Genomic DNA, 19,208 nt, shown 5'->3' on the forward strand with positions numbered 1-19,208 from the left:
GAAGGCTGGCATCAGATGACAGGTTGAAGAGGTAGCCAGGGCCAAATACATTCCTTTCATTCATCAGATATTTACTGGGCACTAACCATGTGCAAAGCAGTAGGGAAATAGCAGTGAACAAAACATGCCCTCTAGGAGACAAAGCACTTGCCTTCATGATCCTTGCAGGTAATGCAATTGTTAATTCAAAGTGCAAGAAGAGTCCTTTCCAGTGTTTAATCAAGGGAATGTTAAGATCTGGTTTGCCTTTTACAATTTACTCTGGCTGTGTTGAGAATGAATGGGGGAGGGAGAGTCAAGAGTGAACAGGGAAGTCTAATAAAGAACTTAACAGCTCTAATCTAGGTTAGGTGAGTGGCGACTTGAAATGACCACTGCACATTGTATTACTAGTGGATCAGTAAAGTCAAGAGGAATTGTGAGTTGGCAACACCAAGATATCCATAGGTTTTATTTATTGGACTTTGTCCATCTTAAAAAAAAAATCAGTATTTCATCAGTTCTAAGACTCACAGTTTTTCTTATTTTAACAATATGGAATTGAGTTAAATCTTACCTTTGGTGGCATCTTACAGTCTGTCAGCGAGGCAGTCATGCTGGATTTGTTTGCCTGTGCATTCACAGTCATATACCTATTCCTTTTGTTACCACTTTAGAGTGTGAGCATTGTTGGTATTTCTCATGTTAACTTTAATTGTTGATCAGTATGTCATCAGTAATAATCATGTAGTGAATTGGCATTGAAACCAAAGTTCCTGGCATAGGGAAAGTTATAAAAACAGTTCAAATGATACATAGTTAAACTTTGGTTAAATAAGTAAAAGAGAACTCTTACAGTCAGTATAAAATAAAAATTTTGAATGATAAAGTTTTGTGTCATAATTTATTTGGAGGCATTTCCTCCCTTTCTTTCCACTACATAAAACAGTGGTATGTACTACAATCAATGGCATCTTGGATTTGATGAAGTACTATAACATTAAAATGGCATTCATATCCAGGAGCATTTGTGATTAGTTTTCCATTTTGTTTTTTGAAAATGATTCTGTAGTGAAAGGTAAATATTCTCCCAAATAAAAGCCAAAGAAGAAAAAAATAAATTTAAATTAAGCATCATATTTTGTTTGTACTGAAATTATAGTTTTATGGGATTACTTATTGTTAGATCTTATATTGTTTCCTGTAGTACTTTTCCTTTGACTGATAGAAAAGTGAAGACATTTATTGGACAAATATTGAACCGCAGTCAAGACTTGTCTTGGTCAGTGCCTGGGGCTTGGGCATATAGAGTTTTAATAAGCTTTATAGGTAATTCTGTTATACGCCAGAGTTTGAGACCCAAGTTTGGGTTCTCCTTCTGTTGGCAGAACATACCTAAAGTTGGCTATGGTTGGATCTGCATTCTATATGCATACCAAACATTATCTGTAGGCCAAATAAATAATATATTTCATACCTATATATGCTCTGAATTTTAGAAATGTAGATGCTGTTGTGGTAAATAAAATATAAATTTGTTTTGAAACATTACATTCATGCTAGTTTTTGTGTCTATAATATTTCAATCAACAAACCTTGTGAGCATAACTGCTATCATCTAGGGGTTTACAGAAATGTTTGAGGTTAAAAGTACTAATATTTGACTAGGTTCTAGGCTAGGAATTCTGAATCTAACTAGTATATCTGAGGAGTGCCTATTTTTGTCCTTGGCAGTTTTAAGGTAGAAGCAGAGAAGATAGGAGGGAAAGAAAGAAATAAGAGAAAAAATAGAAGCAGACAAAGCATAGGAAGAATTTTAAGAAAGGAGGGGGTCCCAAGTTTGCTGCTTTGTGAGTGATTTTGGAAAATACGGACAGTTGCATACCATATTCAGGTTATTCTTTCCCTTTTCCTTGTATCATGTGTGCCCATTTCCATTTTGACAAGATCACGTTTTCTCAGAGTAATGCCATTACTAGAGATGGTAAAGGGTTAAAATATAATGGTTTCTGACACAGAGAACCAGGAAGATTCTTTCTGCTTATTCTCCCCGTCTTCTTTATTCCTGTCTCCTCTGTGTTTTGAGTACAGTAAACCCAGAACTTGTGTAGAGGATTGAATCTGTGAAGGGGTCTCACAAGCAACCTGGAGCTTCTACCCTTGAACCAGGGGTGCTGGGGCTAAAACCTGAAACTCGAAAGAAAGAAATTTCAGACATAAGTACTACTTTGCAGTCACAAATACTCCTTTTTCTCAGTTATGTAAGTAAAAGTTGACTTTTTAAAAGAAACTACTTAAAAGAGAAAAATAGCAAAATTCCTAACTTGCTTGGTTTCTAACTCTAGATTAGTCATTATTCTCTGGTAAATTAATGAGAGGAAATGAACACTTTTTCTGTTGTCTACCACAGTTGACAGCCTAACAAGATACAGATAATCCTACCTGTATTTTAATTGTTTCATTTCAGGCCAAAGGAGTGAAATAGAGCGAGCAAGTGGAATATTCTAGTTCTTATTTTTATTTGAATAGTACATTCATTTCTATTTCCTGTCTCCTCTCTCAGTGCATGCATGAGTCAGAGGCTTGATTTACTCAGTGGGAGAGGGGAGTTTATCAGCTCACTGACTGCAAGATGTATTCATAATGAGTTTTAATGTGTAGGCCTCTGAATGGAAATTTGTTACAAGTGATAGGCTTGGAAATGTCTTAATAGGAAAACTTCTGCCTGTGAATGGTTTAAAATGCATCCTAGTTCCCTAGCAAAGGAGGATTTTTTTGTTCAAATGGGTTTGTTTTCTTTATGTTTTGCTTACATGCTTGCTAGCATTTAAAATTATTACCATTTAACCTTAAGACATTTGGAAATCTACCTTATTTGGAAAGAAGTCAGATAAAATTAGTTCACTATCTGAATTGTGACGTATTTCAAAGAAATGCAGTTTTAATGTTTTCAGGTTGATACAGAAATACCAAATGAAAAATATAAAGTATAGGTTATAGAATTTTATTAATAGATGAAGATAATTTACAATTAGTAGGATTCATTTTATTTTTGCTTATACTTTTAAATGTTTTACACTCATTTTATTGAGTAAATATTAAATATCTGCTGTGTGGCCAATTGATTATCTTGCTTACAGTGTGGAGAATAGATTAAATGTGGACAAACTGGAGGCTCAGAGGAAGCTGAAGAGTTTGTTGTTTTAATGTAGGTGAGAGATTGTTATGGCCTGAACTAATGTGTTGGGATTTTGTCCTGGATTAGTGTGTTCTGGATTTGACTCTCTTCCTTAATGAAGTGTTTTGCCTTGTGAAAATTAATTTAATTGTGGATTAACTTGATCTTTAGAAGACTTGCTTTTAAACGCTGTTAGGGTTGACAAAGATAGCCTTTCCTCTTTCAGGGCTAAATTAACTTTACTTCTAAGACTTGGCTTTTCTGGTGTCTCTACTAAATGCCTCTGATGTTCTCCTTGCTTTGGCTATTTGGAACTAGGATTTTTCCCAGCCCCATGTGAGTTCAGGTAGTTGCTCAACTCATAGCTCTCTGATACTTGTTCTGTCGCTAGTAATTGTTTCATGTGGAGTCTTGCCCAGTGCATGCACACTTAGGGTTTGGCCAAAGACTCAAAGGGACCTGTGTCAGATTAGGCACTGCTGCTTTTATGGATAACCTTCCTTCTCTGTGATATTCTGCTCTGCACATTTCTGCTGTCTTAGGAATCTTACCCATTAATCCTTCTTCTGAGTTCTGCATGACGGCTATCTTCTGTTTGGGCTTCCTCTCCTTGCTTCACATACTGAATAGCAGTCTGGGCCATCAGTGTTTGTTTCTCTTCTTTCAAAGGATCATAGACCTATGCCCTTGTTTTCCAGTGTATGAAAACAGTTACTTCGTGCATTTTATCTAATTTTAAAATAGTTTACAACAGGAGGGCCAGTCTTCTATCCATTATGGTCAGATCATGTTGATTTTGTAGAGAGTGAGAAGTAAATGGGAAACTCATTGAAGGATTCAAAGCAGACTAAACTGTCATAATTTGTTGATCCTCTGTGAAGATTACCCTGGTGCTCTCTTGAGAATGGACAGAGGAAGTGGAAGGAAACTAACAGCTGTCATAGTAATCTAGGGTTCAGCTGAACTGGAAATGGAGTGAAGTGGAATAATTCAAGACATATTTTGAAGATGGAGCAATCCCTGCCTCCTGTTTGAATTGGTTGTGGGAAATGAAAATCTGGGAAGAATGAGACACTGGTGTTTGGCTGAACCACTGGGAGGGTGGTGCCATTTAATGAGATGGAGAAGACTCATCTCTCATCACACTCATCAGATGAGGGGCTAGATTAAGGAAGAGAAAAATCAAGAGTTTTGTTATGGACAATATAAATTACCTATTAGACATCTAAATAGAGATATCAAATGGGCAGTTGGATAAATGAGTCTGAAATCAGAGCAGAGGGCCTAGGAGTTCACTTGTGTTTCAGATGAAGTTTAAGCAATGTTATGGATTAGAGAGTTTAGATGGCAAAGAGAAGAGGGTTTAGGACTTGTCACCTGGTCACTGTAGTATTTAGGGGTCTAATTTAGAAGGAAGAACCTGCAAAAGAAACAGAAGAAGCACTTGGAGAGAAAGAAGAATAGGAGAGTGTGGTGTTTGTAATAGTCAAGAGAAAATGTGTGTATAGGAGGGAGTGGCCCACTGCTTTGAATGCCTCTGAGAGTTCTAGGAAGATGACAACAGAAAGGTGTCCACTAGATTTGGCACCCTGGCATTCATTGGTGTTGTGGATGAATTGTTTGAATGGAGAGGTAGAGAAAGAAATAACTTAAAATAATTAAATTAAAGCAACAGTCTTCCATTGTGTTACTGGGGAGATCAACTTTGGGAGACTGTTGCTATAATCCGGGCAGAATCTCTAGGAGGGCTGGAGAGACTGGGTACAGAAGTTATACGGCCAAAACCAGTCTCTAGTCCATCATGCTCCTTTATCGGTTTGGGGAAGACAGTCCTGCTCTTGGTGCAGGGCACAGACACAGCAGCTTGTTTGGCTGACACTACTGACACTGCTCACTACCTTTGGAACCTCTGCCATTCCTGAGACTGGGAGCTTGAGGTAGCTGCTGCCTCTGCCACTCATTGCCAGAATTGTCACTATTCACGTCCCCAAGTCTTCTGTTAAAAGATTCTGGTGGAGATGAGGTCTTGTGTCTGGACTTTAACTGCAAGAAAGGCTGGGGAAAAAATATGTGGCATTTTTAGCTTTTATTGTGGAAGGAAGACTGTCTTAAAATGTGGAATCCCCAAACATAAAAGGGAGATTAGATATCATGTCAAGAAAGAGTGATAGATGTCCACTACAAGGTTAGATAAATAGATTTTGCAGGTTATCCATGGAAAGGTAAGACAGTTGACTTTTGAACAATGAGGGGGTTGGGAGCTGACCCCTCTATAGTCGAAAATCTGCATAGAATGTCTGACTCTCCCAAAACTTAACTACTAATAACCTACTATTGACTGCAAGCCTTCCTGATAACATAAATGGTTGATTTACACATAATTTGTATATTATATATATTATTTACTGTATTCTCTAGGTGAGCTAGAGAAAAGAAAAGGTATTAAAAATCATAAGAGAAAACACATTTACAGTACTGTACTATATTTATTTAAAAAAATAATATATATAAGGGCGCCTAGGTGGCTCAGTCAGTTAAGCATCTGCCTTTGGCTCAGGTCATGGTCCTGGGGTCCTGGGATGGAGGCCCGCATTGGGCTCCCTGCTCAGCGGGGAGTCTGCTTCTCTCTCTCTCTGCCCCTCCCCCCGCTTGTGCTCTCTCTCTCTCTCTCTCTCTCTAATAAATATAATAATAAAATCTTTAAAAAAAAGAAAAAATAATACACGTATAAGTGGACCAGTACAGTTCAAACCCATGTTGTTTAAGAGTCAACTGTAGTTGAATCTGTGGGATTGGGGAAGGGCTACCTTGTATGGTTGGTGTGCACATTATTCAACCAAACAAGAGCTGAGATCACGACCTGAGCCAAAACCAGGAGTCGAATGCTTAACCAGCTGTACCACCCAGGCACCCTTAAAAGATATATTTTTGTTTGTAGCTTACTCCAAGTGGTAACAGTGGAGATGGCAAGGAGTGCTTACATTTTGGATATATTTTGAAAGTAGAGTTAACTGGATTTCCTGATTGACTGTGGCTTGAAAGCAAAAGGAAGGCATTAAGACTCAGATGTTTCACCTGAGTGACTGGAAGGATGGAGCAGGCTTTAGAGCACCACCAAGAGTTTACTCTTGGGCTTGAAGAGTTTGAGGTATTTGTTAAACGTACGGATGGGATAACTTGTTGAATATTTAAGGCTGGAGTTAGGGAGAAAAGTAGCAGAAAAGGTGGTATATATTAATAGTGGTTTGCACTGTAGTTTCAGCAGCCAACTGGTAAATGTGGATGTTCAAAAGTTACTGGTTTTTAAACCGTTGACTTTATAATTTAGAACTTTTGTCAGTTATTGGCACTACTCTTTGAGGAAGAGGTAACTCAGTGAAGTGTGCAATTCTGTTTTCTGTTTTCTCTCAAACCATTCTTCCTGGCCAGGCAAGAATGAATGATTTAAGTGAAAGGTATAATTAAAGTATTACACATTCCTTTTATTATGGTTAAGTATAGTTCAGATGGAAAGTATTCATCTGTGTATTCTCCGGGATCACTAGAAGCTATGCCAGGGTACTTTGGAAATGTTGACTGATTAAGTCAGAGACATTCACACAATCTGACAGGAAATAGCCTGACGTGGTCTGATACCTTTACTGTGACCCTTGAAGACCCTAATTGTGATATTACTACCATAGCTTCCTTTCTTCCTGATTCTGAACTCACTAAAATTTAGATGAAAAAGAATAGTTATGTTTTTATGACATTTTGTAGACGTGAACAACCTTATCTTCTTTTTTCTTTCTACTTGTCACCCCACTAGAGAGAGATTTTCATCACAGGTAGCCAGTTGTTACTCTGGGGTAGATGCTATAGAAAGGATGTGGTTAACACAAATGCTTTCAGTAGCTCTGTGCAGTGCAGACTGATTGTGACTGCTTTTATATCTCCTTTTAAAAAGGGAGTATTTCTGATCTCCCTTTTGGACTGTTTGGAGTTCTGATTTATATGTCTTAGAGTTATGTGGAAAATTGACACACCAGTCTGGGGTTGCGTTGTAGTTTCCATCTGTTGTACCGATTTCATCTGTGTGACTAATTTTAAATAGATGTTCACTGACAGGGACTTTTTATGCCTGTATGTTTGACTCTTATACTTCCTTAGCCTGAATGCAGCCTGTGGGTTTTCTGACCCACTGGGGAAGGTCTGGTGGACAGGGATCAGAGTGTCTTGTAAGGCTGGGGTAATCATCTTTTTTACACAATTACTCCCTCTCCCCGTCCTTCTCTACCCTCCCTTTAAGAAAAAACGAGTGAAAAGGAGGACACTTACTCTCTTTTTTGCTTCTCTTGTATAGGAGATGCATCGGAGATTTGAGAATGCTCCTGATTCTGCCAAAACAAAAGCTCTGCAAACTGTTATTGAAATGAAGGTAAGTAAGAATCTACAAGAATCTTGGGAGTCACTTTATACTTTGAAGTGATTACAGACTTTCCTGTGTGAGTTTTAGAAAGTGGTATGTAATAATATTTCACTTATTTTGTAGATTGAGAAGACATAGTAAGATGATTAAAAGGACATTTTAAAAGAACTTCAGTTTTATTCCCTTTTAGTTATAGATCATAACTCAAATGGGACCAAAAAGGCTTGTCCAGAATTTCTTTAAATGAGCTATGCTTAAACCTTTTGATCTCAGGACCCCTGTATTCTCTTAAAATGACAGGCTCATTCATTCATTTTTAGAAAATGCCTGCCTAATACTAAGTTTAGTAGCCATAGTTTGTCAATTGTTCTTCCAAGTAAAAATGATGTTCCATGAAAAAACTACCTAATGCAGCTTGCAACTCAAAGAGGCACACAAGTGCTATTCTGAAGGAACAACTGTCGTACTTCAGTGGGCGGATATGCCTAGCTCCTTCCCATTCATCACACAGAATATTAAAAAGATATGTTCCTAAGGGTTGTGACTAATTAAAAGTAATAAATTTTACTGCCTCGTTAGGGGCATTCTCCAGGGAAGCAGTCTTCCAAAAATTTTATTTCTAGGGGCGCCTGGCTAGCTCAATTGGCAGAGCATGTGACTCTTGACTTCGGGGTCATGAGTTCAAGACCCACATTGGGCCGAGAAAGCTCTCCTAATTTTTTTTTTTTAATTTCTGATATTTCTTTCTTTTTTTCTGTGAGTGCCTGACACTGAAGAGTACAGTGACTGCTGGTATGGTTTGGTGCCACTGCCTGTTGTCCTAAGACACTAGCAGTTTTTCCCCACTATTGCTTATATACCTTTAGTGCAAATGTTAACACAGTGGACAAGGCAAATAAAGTCATAGTATTATTACGAAAATAGTTTTGACTATGCAGACTTCTTGAAAAGGTCTGGGGGGATCCAGGACATAGAACATGGACCATACTTTTGAAAAACGCTGCCTTAAGTTAATGAATAGTTAGAAATCTTTGGGCGCCATGTTATGTTAAGAGCTTGCCTCTAAATTCCTTGGGTCCAAAATTTGGCTTTACTTGAATCAGTTATATGACACAGAGTAAGTTACTTAACCTCCCTATACCTCAATTTCTTTATCGATAGGAGGCGGTAATAATATTGCTATCCTGTAGGTTGTTTTGAGGTTTAAATTAGTTTCTTCCTCCTCTTTCTCCCTTCTCTTGCCTTCTTCCCCCTCCCAACTTTGAATAGTATCTGGCATATCGTAAACTGTTAGCTGCTACTGCTATTATTATTTTGATGAACATCATAGTCTTTCTTACAAAAGCTGAAAGACTCTTACAGATAAGGACCTCTCTCTCTTTCTTTCTGTTTTTTAGCTTCTTCATATTCCCTAAAAAGTTTGACATTTTCTGCTTTTGGGTCTTTATTTAATATTTGGTTATGACAACAAGAATATTGAGTTATTGGTATATAGTTTTATCTAAATAGAGGCTTCTCAAGTACAGTTTTAAGAACTTTTCTCTGAATTTAAATGATTTCCTCTTAAAATTTTGTTTGTGTATATCTTTATTTCCAATGGGGAAAGGATTTACCAAACAAATTCTAAATTAGAAGAATTCTGGGTTCTTTGTAGTTAGACAGTTAGCAATCTTGAACATAATTCTGTAAAGAGCCTTAAAAAGGTTCCATTTTAGTTCCCATTTCCCACAAATCTATTTGTACATTTTATTTCCTGAGCCCTGTTTAAACCTAAGAATAAAACACATGAATGTACCTGTGTTTCCAAAATCATGTTACTCGCCTTTGGATAGAGTAGGGAAGTATAATAGTATTAATTGGTAGTGGATCTGTGTTAAGTTGTGTTAACCTTCAGCCATTTGGTTAAGAAGCAAGAGATTCTGAGATTCTGGTGGCCCAGTTGGGTCCGGTGGATGCTTTGCTGAAATCACAGCTGAAATAGTTGAGTTGCTGAGAATGTGGCATGAGCTTGAGAGAATTTTGAAGGTCTAGAGTAGTCTTGGGGGGAAGAGGAAAGGAAGATGATTGATAGACCATTAAAGAGCCTACCTGTCTTCAAGGTGATGTAATTTTCTTTTCTCTTCCCTCTGCCTTTTCTTCCTCCTCTTCCTCCCTTCTCTTGCCTTCTTCCCCCTCCCATCTTCTCCCTCTCCACTCCACTTCCCCTTCCTTCTTCTCTAATTTTTTTCCTTTTTTCTTTAGTAGTGGAGGAACAGGGAAGAATTAACTGTACTGCTCTAGGTGAGAGTTTTGCCTGGTAGATAATGGCAGAACTATTGGGATGCAGATGAATTGAGCATCATGGTGAGAGAGTAGTTTGCATGATCAGTACAAGAATGTAGTGTGGATAGGAAGGAAGAGAATTCAGAGTGGACTGATAGGTTGGGAGAAAATGTGACAGGGAAGTGGAGATCTCTGTGGGGTTTAAGAACAGCAAATAGAAAATGATGGTGCAGCAGGCCTGGGGAGAGAGTCCTGGGTGATTTTAGGATCCAGAGGGTAGTCCTATCAAGTGGATAGCTGAAATGGAGTGGTGGATGAGGTCATTGGAATTTAGGACATTGAAATCCCAGGATGATGGCAGGAGTGGCATTTGAAGGGAAGATTGATTGTGAGCCAGGTGCCAAAGATGTTTTCAAATGGCGGGGAGTGATTGGGAAGTCCCTAGATGGCAGCAGCGAGGAGGGTAAAGTAAAAAGGAGTGTGAGCTGTAAATAAAGGGAGGGAGCACTTTTCCCCTGCTCTTTTCTGGTACTGGGGCATTAGTGACCTTCATTGGAGAGAGTGCAGGGAAAGTCTGTCCTTTGGGGAAGTCAGTTTACCTTGGGATAAGGAGACAATTTGGGGGGAAAAAAGGTGAGGATTTGAGAAATTTAATAAGGAACAGGGGATTCCAGGAGGCTCACTGGAATTGGGTGATTAATGATGGGAAACCCAGGGCTGGGGAAGTACAGAGTAGTAAGATGATAAGGAATTTATTTACTTATTATTATACATTCTAGGAATAACAAACCTTGTTGGAAGGACTATCCTCACTTAAACTCAGTCTGGTTGAGTTGGTGCTAGGACAAGTTGAGCATATCAGACATTGCTTTTCTGGCTTGATTTCAGTGAGTAGCCTGGCAGGTCTCTTATCTGGGCGGTCAGTGGCAGCCTCTTGACTTTCACAGTTATAGTTTGGTCCCTTTTGGGGAGAAGCTTTTATGGGACATGATTTGGTAGTGAGGGTGCTGATTTGGTCAAGAGCTGCCTCTGTATTTGTGTTGGAGTTAGGGGAGAAGATGGATAATGTTTCTTGGGGCATTGTGGGGGCTTTGTACAGTTAGAGGTTGTCTATGTGATGTGTGGAGCTTGAGTTCATAGCTGGAAGCAATTTTGTCTTGTGTGGAGTACCAATGGTACTAGAAATACAGTCCCTTTTTCCATTGGCCCTTTTTCATCACCCCCCACCCCCCGCCCCACTAATGTCAGAGGTCAACCACCTTTCATTTGCAGGTTAGTCCCATGCATATGCGTAGTATTTTAGTTATTCTTAAGGGACTACATCCTGATTTTTCCAGGAAGATGTATAGTAATCTTAAAGGTGAATTTTCAGATAGTACAATGAAAATAGTTTACAGGTATACCTTGGTTTATTGTGCCTCACTTTATTGTGTTTTGCAGATACTGTATTTTTTACAAATTGAAGGTTTGTGGCAACCTTGCATCAAGCAGGTCTTTTGGTGCTGTTTTTCCAACAGCATTTGTTCACTTCATGTCTCTCTGTCACATGTTAGAAATTCTCCCAGTATTTCAAACTTTTTCATCATTATTATATTTGTTATGGTGATCTGTGATCAGTGATCTTCGATGTTACTCTAGGCCAATTAATAACCCTACAGTGGTCTCTACATATTTAAGTGAAAAGAGTCACATGTCTCTCACTTTAAATCAAAAGCTAGAAATGATTAAGCTTAGTGAGGAAGACAGGTCCAAAGCTGAGACAGGCTCAAAGCCAGGCCTCTTAGACCAAACAGCTGAATTATAAATGCAAAGGAAGAGTACTTGAAGGAAATTAAAAATGGCTACTCTAGTGAACAAATGAATGATAAGACAGTGAAACAGCCTTATTGCTCATATGAAGAAAGTTACAGGGGTCTGGATAGAAGATCAGACTAGCCACAATGTTCCCTTAAGCCAAAGCCTAATCCAGAGGGAGGCTGTAAGTCTCTCAATTCTGTGATGGCTGAAAGAGGCGAGGAAGCTGCAGAAGAAAAGTTTGAAGCCAGCAGAGATTTGTTCATGAGGTTTAAGGAAAGAAGCCATCTCTATGACATAAAAGTGCAAGGTAAAACAGCAGGTATGGAGGGAGAAGCTGCAGCAAGTTACCCAGAAGACCTAGTAAGATCACTGATGAAGCTGGCGCCACTAAAGAACAGATTTTCAATGTAGATGAAACAGTTTTCTGTTGGAAGAAGATGCCATCTAGGACTTTCATAGCTAGAGGAGAAGTCAGTGCCTGGCTTCAGAGCTTCTTGTTAGAGGCTAATGCAGCTAGTGACTTTAAGTTGAAGCCAGTGCTCATTTACCATTCCAAAAATCCTGGGGCCTTAAGAATTATGCTGAGTCTGCTCTGCCTGTGCTCTGTAAACAAAGCCTAGATGGCAGCGCATCTGTTCACAACATTACTGAATATTTTAAGCCCACTGTTGGGACCTACTACAGAGAAAAAGAGGTTCTTTTCAAAATATGACTGTTTATTGACAATGCACCTGCTCACTGAAGAGCTCTGATGGAGATGGACAAAGAGATTATTGTTGTTTTCATGCCTACTAACAAAACATTCATTCGGCAACCCATGGATCAGGGAGTCATTTTGATTTCCAGGTATTATTGTTTAAGAAATGCATTCGTAAGGCTATAGCTGCCATAGATAGTGATTCTCCTAAAGGATTTGGACCTTCTGGAAGGGATTCACCATTCCAGATGCCAGTAAGAACATTTGTGATTCATGGGAAGGGGTAAAAATATCAATCTGAATAGGAGTTTGGAAGAAGTTGACTCCAGCCCTCCTGGATGACTTTGAGGGGTTCAGGACTTCAGTAGGGGAAGAGCTGCAGACGTGGCAGAAATAGCAAGAAAACTAGAATTAGAAGTGGAGCCTGAAGGTGTGACTGAATTTCTTGAATCTTATGCTAAAACTTGAACAGATGAGGAGTTTCTTATGGGTGAGCAAAAAAAAGTGTTTTTTTTTAAGATGGAATCTACTCCTGGTGAAGATGCCATGAAAGTTGTTGAAATGACAACCAAGGATTTAGAATATTATGTAATCTTAGTTGATAAAGCAGCAGCAGGGTTTGAGAGGATTGATTCTAATTTTGAAAGAAGTTCTGTGGGTAAAATGCTGTCAGACAGTATCACATGCTATAGAGAAATTGTTCATGAAAGGAAAAGTTAATCGATGCAGCAAACCTTTGTTGACTTATTTTAAGAAATTGCTACAGTCGGGGCGCCTGGGTGTCTCAGTCGTTAGGCGTCTGCCTTCGGTTCAGGTCGTGGTCCTGGGGACCTGGGATCGAGCCCCGCATTGGGCTCCCTGCTCAGGCGGGGCGCCTGCTTCTCCCTCTCCAACTCCCCCCTGTTGTGTTCCTCTCTCGCTATGTCTCTCTGTCAAGTAAATAAATAAAATCTTAAAAAAAAAAAAGAAAGAAAGTAATTGCCACAGTAACTCTAAATTCAGCAGCCACCACCTTTACCAGTCAGTACCTATCAGCATGTAGGCAAGTCCCTCCACCAGCAAAAAGATTATGATTTGCTGAAAGCTCAGATGATAGTATTTTTTAGCAATAAGTTATTTTTTAAATTAAGGTATGTACATTTTTTCCATAATGTTATTATATACTTAATAGACCATATAAACATAACTTTTATGTGCAGTGGAAAACCAAAAAATGTATTTGACTTGCTTTATTGTGGTATTTATTTAAATGCAGTGGTCTGCAGGTGAGCCCACAATACCTTCAAGTTATGCTTGTATTTATTTTTTATGGGCCAGGAGATTAATTGTGGCTCGCTATTTTTTTTTTTTTTTTAGGCTGTGGTAGAAATGGGACGCACCCACCAATTTCAGAATTTAGGTTTAGTGTATCTCTTGATTGCATTACTTCAGTGCATTTAATTTTGAACTAAATATAAGTTTAATTTGAGTAGATTTCTAAAAAAAGTTTTTGTTGTTATATTTTTAAAGGTAACAGTGCAGGACAAGGAGTACATCCCCCTTCTCTCCCCTGAACCTAAAAATTGCTAGTGGTATTTGTCTCATGATAAATCCTTTAACTTTTATCTGCATGCTCTAAGAATTATGATAGCAAGGAATGTCAATCAAGAAATCTTTGAGATGAAGTGCAAAGGGAAGTAATTTCAAAATTACTTTCTAAAGGGCTGGTTTCTCTGAAGTTCCAAATAAAATAAAACTATACTTAATTTATGCTTCTACTTTATTTCTTAGGTGAATAAACATATACAACTTTAGATATAAAATTTTCATTTCATGTAGGAATTTTTCTGTAATTGACATCTAAAGTGATCTTTCTGCAATTGATAACATCTAAAGTAAACTAGGGGATAAATTAGATACTGTGACAAGCAAAACCAAGAAATTGAACATAGAGGAATGTTCTACTGGGAGGTGATATTTGTGGAGATGATGATTTATAAGGGCAGTGATTTTTTAAAAAAAATTATTACAAAATACTTAAAATGTAGAGAACTAGAAAATAAGTAATATGATAAACTGTAATTGTTAGCATAATTATTCATCCCTTTGTTATTTTTACAATGGGATGCTATAAAATCTTTATTATTGCAAATATAGTTACACACATTATTGCATAAGTCTTTGAAACACTTTTACTCTTTTTCTCCCTCCTTTGGGAGCAGAAATAAACCTTTTAGGGATCACAGTAGAATGATAGAGTAACTAGGAACGGTTTCTTTGTTAATATTACAAAATTTTTCCCTAGAAATTTGTTGACCATGAAGTACAAAGAAACTTTAACTAGCTTTCTATTGCTTCTACTTTTTTTTTTTTTTAAGATTTTATTTGACAGAGGGAGACACAGCGAGAGAGGGAACACAAGCTGGCAGAGTGGGAGAGGGAGAAGCAGGCTTCCCATGGAGCCGGGAGCCTGATGCAGGGCTCGATCCCAGGACTTTGGGATCATAACCTGAGCCGAAGGCAGGCACTTAACGACTGAGCCACCCAGGCGCCCCTCTTCTACTATTTTTTAAAGATAATTCTCTCAACTTTAAATGAGAGGGTACGGACTGGAGGAAGAGACAGAGGAAAAATCATATTCTAGATATGAACTGTCCTCCTTTCACCCAAGTGGCCATAAAGGATATAATTTAGAAGCAAGGCACCAAATGCTAGACAGCAGTTTTCCTGCATATTTATCTTTATTAAATTCACCATCTGTAAAGACTGAGTTTTTCAACTTCTCTGATTCTTTGTGAATACTTTAATGTCTTTATCTACCATTATCTTCAGGATTCAAAAATTTCCTCTATGGAGCGTGGGCTCCGAGACTTGGAAGAGGAAATTCAGATGCTGAAATCAAATGGGGCCTTGAGTACTGAAGAACGGGAAGAAGAAATGAAACAAATGGAGGTCTATCGGAGTCATTCTAAATTTATGAAAAATAAGGTAATGGTGTGTGATACTGTAATTTTTAAAAGAGTTTTGAGAAATTGATGCATATTTCTATTTCCTTAGTGATGATGAAGAACTTCACATTGTTTTATCAGACTTCAGGAAGGATACTTAGAATTCTTTCAAATGCAACTTTCTGAGAACTAAAGTCAGAATTACCCATGTATCGTTATTTCAAGTTTTTACTTTTAAAAGAAAAGCTGATATGTGTTGTCACAGTTTAAGATTTATATCTATCAGTACTTCTGAGGTGATTTAGTAGAATTATATCCAAATTGAGTTTTTCTCACTCCATGAGACACCAAGTTCTTTAACTCTTGTGTAGTATTGTAAAAGTCAAAACCCTAAGAGGCTGAACCCAGTTCCCCCACTTTTTTTTTTTTCTGAAATGGCTTAAATAATATCCTATTTTCCCTTCAAATACAGTTCCATAAAGAAAAACCCTTTGCTCTATCCCTTGGAGAAGATGCATTTGTATCAGGTTTATTGTTTCCCGTGTGCACTTCAAGATTCGTATCAGCACGGCATGTCAGTCCATATTTAGAAACTCAGTCACAATATTTTTTCCTTAGGTCCACAGCCATCTAGTTTGATTCTATAAACTATTTAGGCAAATTGGAGGATCTAGTTTATTATAGTTATCAATTTGCCAAGTTTGTTTTGGTTTAATTAAAAATCATAATTGTGATTATAAAATATTGCTAGAAAATAAGTACCCCTCGTATCCCAATTGTATTAGTTTCCCAGTTTCTCAGAACAGAAAACTGTAGAGGAATGATACACAATTTTTCTAACTCCCTCTCCAGTTTCTGTCTTCCTGCTGTGGACTCATACCTGGCATAAAAGTCAGTAGAATATTCCTTTATTATTTTAAGCATCTGTTATCAGTGACTACTGAAAATTTGTCAGTTTTAGAACTTAAAAATTCACATATTCAAGTTTCTATTAGTTTGTATTTTTCACCCTAATTTGAGAGGAAAATACACTATAATACAATCTTTGCTTTCCATTTGTTGATTGGCACATTTAAGTCCATTAAGAAACCCCTGTGAAAGTAGAGAAACTATCTAGGGTGCTTTGAAGAGGGAATTAAGGGAACAGATTTGATTGTGTTATATAGGTTATTGTTATTTCCAGTTACTGCTCTGGCTGAAAAGCAAATAATAAGACCTAAATTGACACATAAGTGAAAAAGAATAACAATGTCGTGACAGGTAGAGCAACTGAAGGAGGAACTAAGTTCGAAAGAGGCTCAAGGGGAGGAGCTGAAAAAGAGAGCGGCTGGTCTTCAGGCTGAGGTCTTTGCCGTAAGATTTACTCTTTGTGTGCAGCGATCCCACAGTGGGACCCTGCTAGCTCTGGCTTCTGGGTGGCTTATACTTTCGTTTTCCGGTTGGCAGCTTTGCCCAATACTAGCACTAACCAGCCTGCTCTGCTCTTTAACCGACTCCTGTTCACCAGTTTGACCCATATGTCACTTTGTGTGCAGTGAGCCCTCACTTGTTCTGGTTCTTTATTGTTGCTTTTGTCACTGTATGGATGGTACTTCCAAGAGTGTTTTTTTTCCTTTCCTTTTGTAGATACTTGTTGATTTATATGAATGGTGATCTCTGTTTCTTCTTTGGTATAAGAATATGCAAATGTTCTCTGTTCTAGTGATTATTTGAATTTGAAATTCTTTTTCTTTTTAAAGTAAGGTATAATTGATTTATAACTATGTATTAGTTTCAGATTTGCAACATAATGATTTGAGATATATATATATTAAAATGATCTTCACAGTAAGTCTAGTTAACGTCCATCACCATAGTTACAAAATTTTTTTTCTTCTTTTGATGAAAACTTTTAAGATGGACTCTCTTAGAATTTGAAATTCTTGAGTAAAGAGCTTTAACTTCATATGTATTATCTTTAAGTCTCCATTAGGTGATTTTCCAACAAATGTTCCTTTTTTTAGAACAGATGTTTAGAAAGTGATTTGCTTATTTAGAGTTATCTAGTAAATTAGAATTAGCCTGAAACATAAAGTCTCTAAATCTAGTTTAATCTTCTGTCTAAAGAACTTAAGATTCCATTTCAAAGTGTAATACAAAAATAATAAAATAGCTAACACTCAAGCACTTATAACCTGCTAAGGTTGGTATATCACCCAACCCCAATTTATAGATGTGGAAACTGAGGTAGCCAAGTGGTGCTCAGGTGATGTATCTGGTAAGAGGCAGAGCTTGATTTTTACACAAGCAGTCTGGTTCCAGAGCCCGTGCCGGTGAGCCCTTCTGTCTTCTGCCCTGTACTCCGCCATGTGTACGTATGTCACACCAGTGTCAGGAAAAACTGCTTCTGAACATGATTGTGGGATAAGACAGGAACGCAGCATTAAAAAAAACCACAAACTTGTGCTAATTTGATGTTTTTGCTATTTATGGACCCCTTTATAGTACAGGTAGTAAAGTGAAATATTTTTTCTAAAAGGGACTGATTTGGTTTATGGTAACTGTATTTTCTAGAGGAGTAGTTGATGTATAACTTTACTTTTTTTTTCTTAGCTATTATAAATATTTCTTTGTTGTGTCAGACAACAGGCTAAGCACATTCCATACATTATTTTATTTAATCTCCAAATATTACAGTAGCGACTGTTTACTTTCTCCATTTTACTGATTAGGAAACCAAGGCTTAGAGAAGTAAATACTCAAAGACACACTTATCCTCAGGTGTGAGTGACTGCAAAGCCTCGTGCTCCTAACTTTTATGGAAAATGTGTGCTTCTAAACTCTGCTTTCCATTTAGAATATTTTTGTCCCTTTCTCCGTCTTTATGGTCAATATACTAGTATTTGATGATTCTTTAATAAAGTAGATGATGAGGAAACAGGGATTTTATACTTATTTTTAACCATGTGATTGGAGGTAATCTTTAAACCGTAGTAGTTCTTTAGTTGAGGAAGTGATAACATTTTAAACATTTCTCCTGAATATTCATTCATACAACAGATTTTAGAGCAACCTGTATGTTAAGGATGGAATAATGTAAATATGTATTTTTTATTGGAAAAGGGATGTCATGAAAGATGCCACAACATTACAGTATGTGGTAACTCCAGGGTATATATTTATATTACAGGATGAAGATAGCTGCCATTTACAGTCATCTTCCATTGATGTTCTAAGTATCCTCAAGTAGTTTGCATACAGTATGCATATAGAAATATTTGTGGAATGAGTGAATAACTAAATCTGCAAATAGAATTTTCATGCATATGAGGAAAATGCTTGTCTTCTTGCTAACAAGAAGAGTAAATGAGACATTTATTTTTAGCACTCCTTAAAAGTCTAATTTTAATTAAAGTAATATTTATTTCATACTTCCTCATGGGAAATTGTTCTTAAATTGTCCCTTATACCTAAGATTATTATAGTAAAAATACTATATATATTATAGTAAAAATACTATTCAATGAAAAGAATACAAAGAACTTTCATCAGTAATACTGAAATTACTGACTTGTCGGTCAGATTTATACTTCCAATAATTAATCTGTTAGTGCACAGCTGCCTCGCTAGGCAGGATACAGAATAGAATGTAAAAGCAAATCTGATTTTTATTTGGTGCACATTTAGAATAAGAGACTATTTAGAAAATGCTTAGAAACAACAGTAGAAATGTAAATGAGATGTTTGAAATAAAAATTTTTTTTAAGTTAAGATGATAGAAATTTATGGGAGAATGAATGGCACTTCTTGACTTATGGATTACTCTGTCAGTAATTCAGATTCAAATTACACATGTCGATTCTTACAGAATGAGCCTTTATGCATTTAAGTCATATACTTTTTTATCCATTTAGTTGGTATGATGTTGTAGATGATATAACTTTGTAGGTGGAATTTTTTTTAAGGTCAGTATCCCTAACT

General features: G+C 37.2%; 1 protein-coding gene across 16 annotated transcripts in view; it reads left to right on the forward strand.

Annotated features, from left to right (window-relative positions):
- Positions 1 to 19,208, forward strand: part of ERC1 (ELKS/RAB6-interacting/CAST family member 1) — a 560,596-nt gene that overhangs the window by 108,325 nt on the left and 433,063 nt on the right. For 9 of the 16 annotated variants that reach the window (XR_003519825.2, XR_003519824.2, XR_003519826.2 and 6 more), the window contains exons 4-6: positions 7,500 to 7,574; positions 15,133 to 15,288; positions 16,509 to 16,601. Coding sequence is in view for 13 of the 16 variants with exons in the window: in XM_027593114.1 (XP_027448915.1) it covers positions 7,500 to 7,574; positions 15,133 to 15,288; positions 16,509 to 16,601 (324 nt within the window). In the remaining 3 variants the exon portion in view is untranslated. The remainder of the gene's footprint in view (positions 1 to 7,499; positions 7,575 to 15,132; positions 15,289 to 16,508; positions 16,602 to 19,208) is intronic. The other 7 variants (XM_027593126.2, XM_027593118.2, XM_027593119.2 and 4 more) reach the window with 2 other exon arrangements.

This window comes from Zalophus californianus, chromosome 9, assembly GCF_009762305.2.
Source record: "Zalophus californianus isolate mZalCal1 chromosome 9, mZalCal1.pri.v2, whole genome shotgun sequence".
Classification (NCBI taxonomy): Eukaryota; Metazoa; Chordata; class Mammalia; order Carnivora; family Otariidae; genus Zalophus; species Zalophus californianus.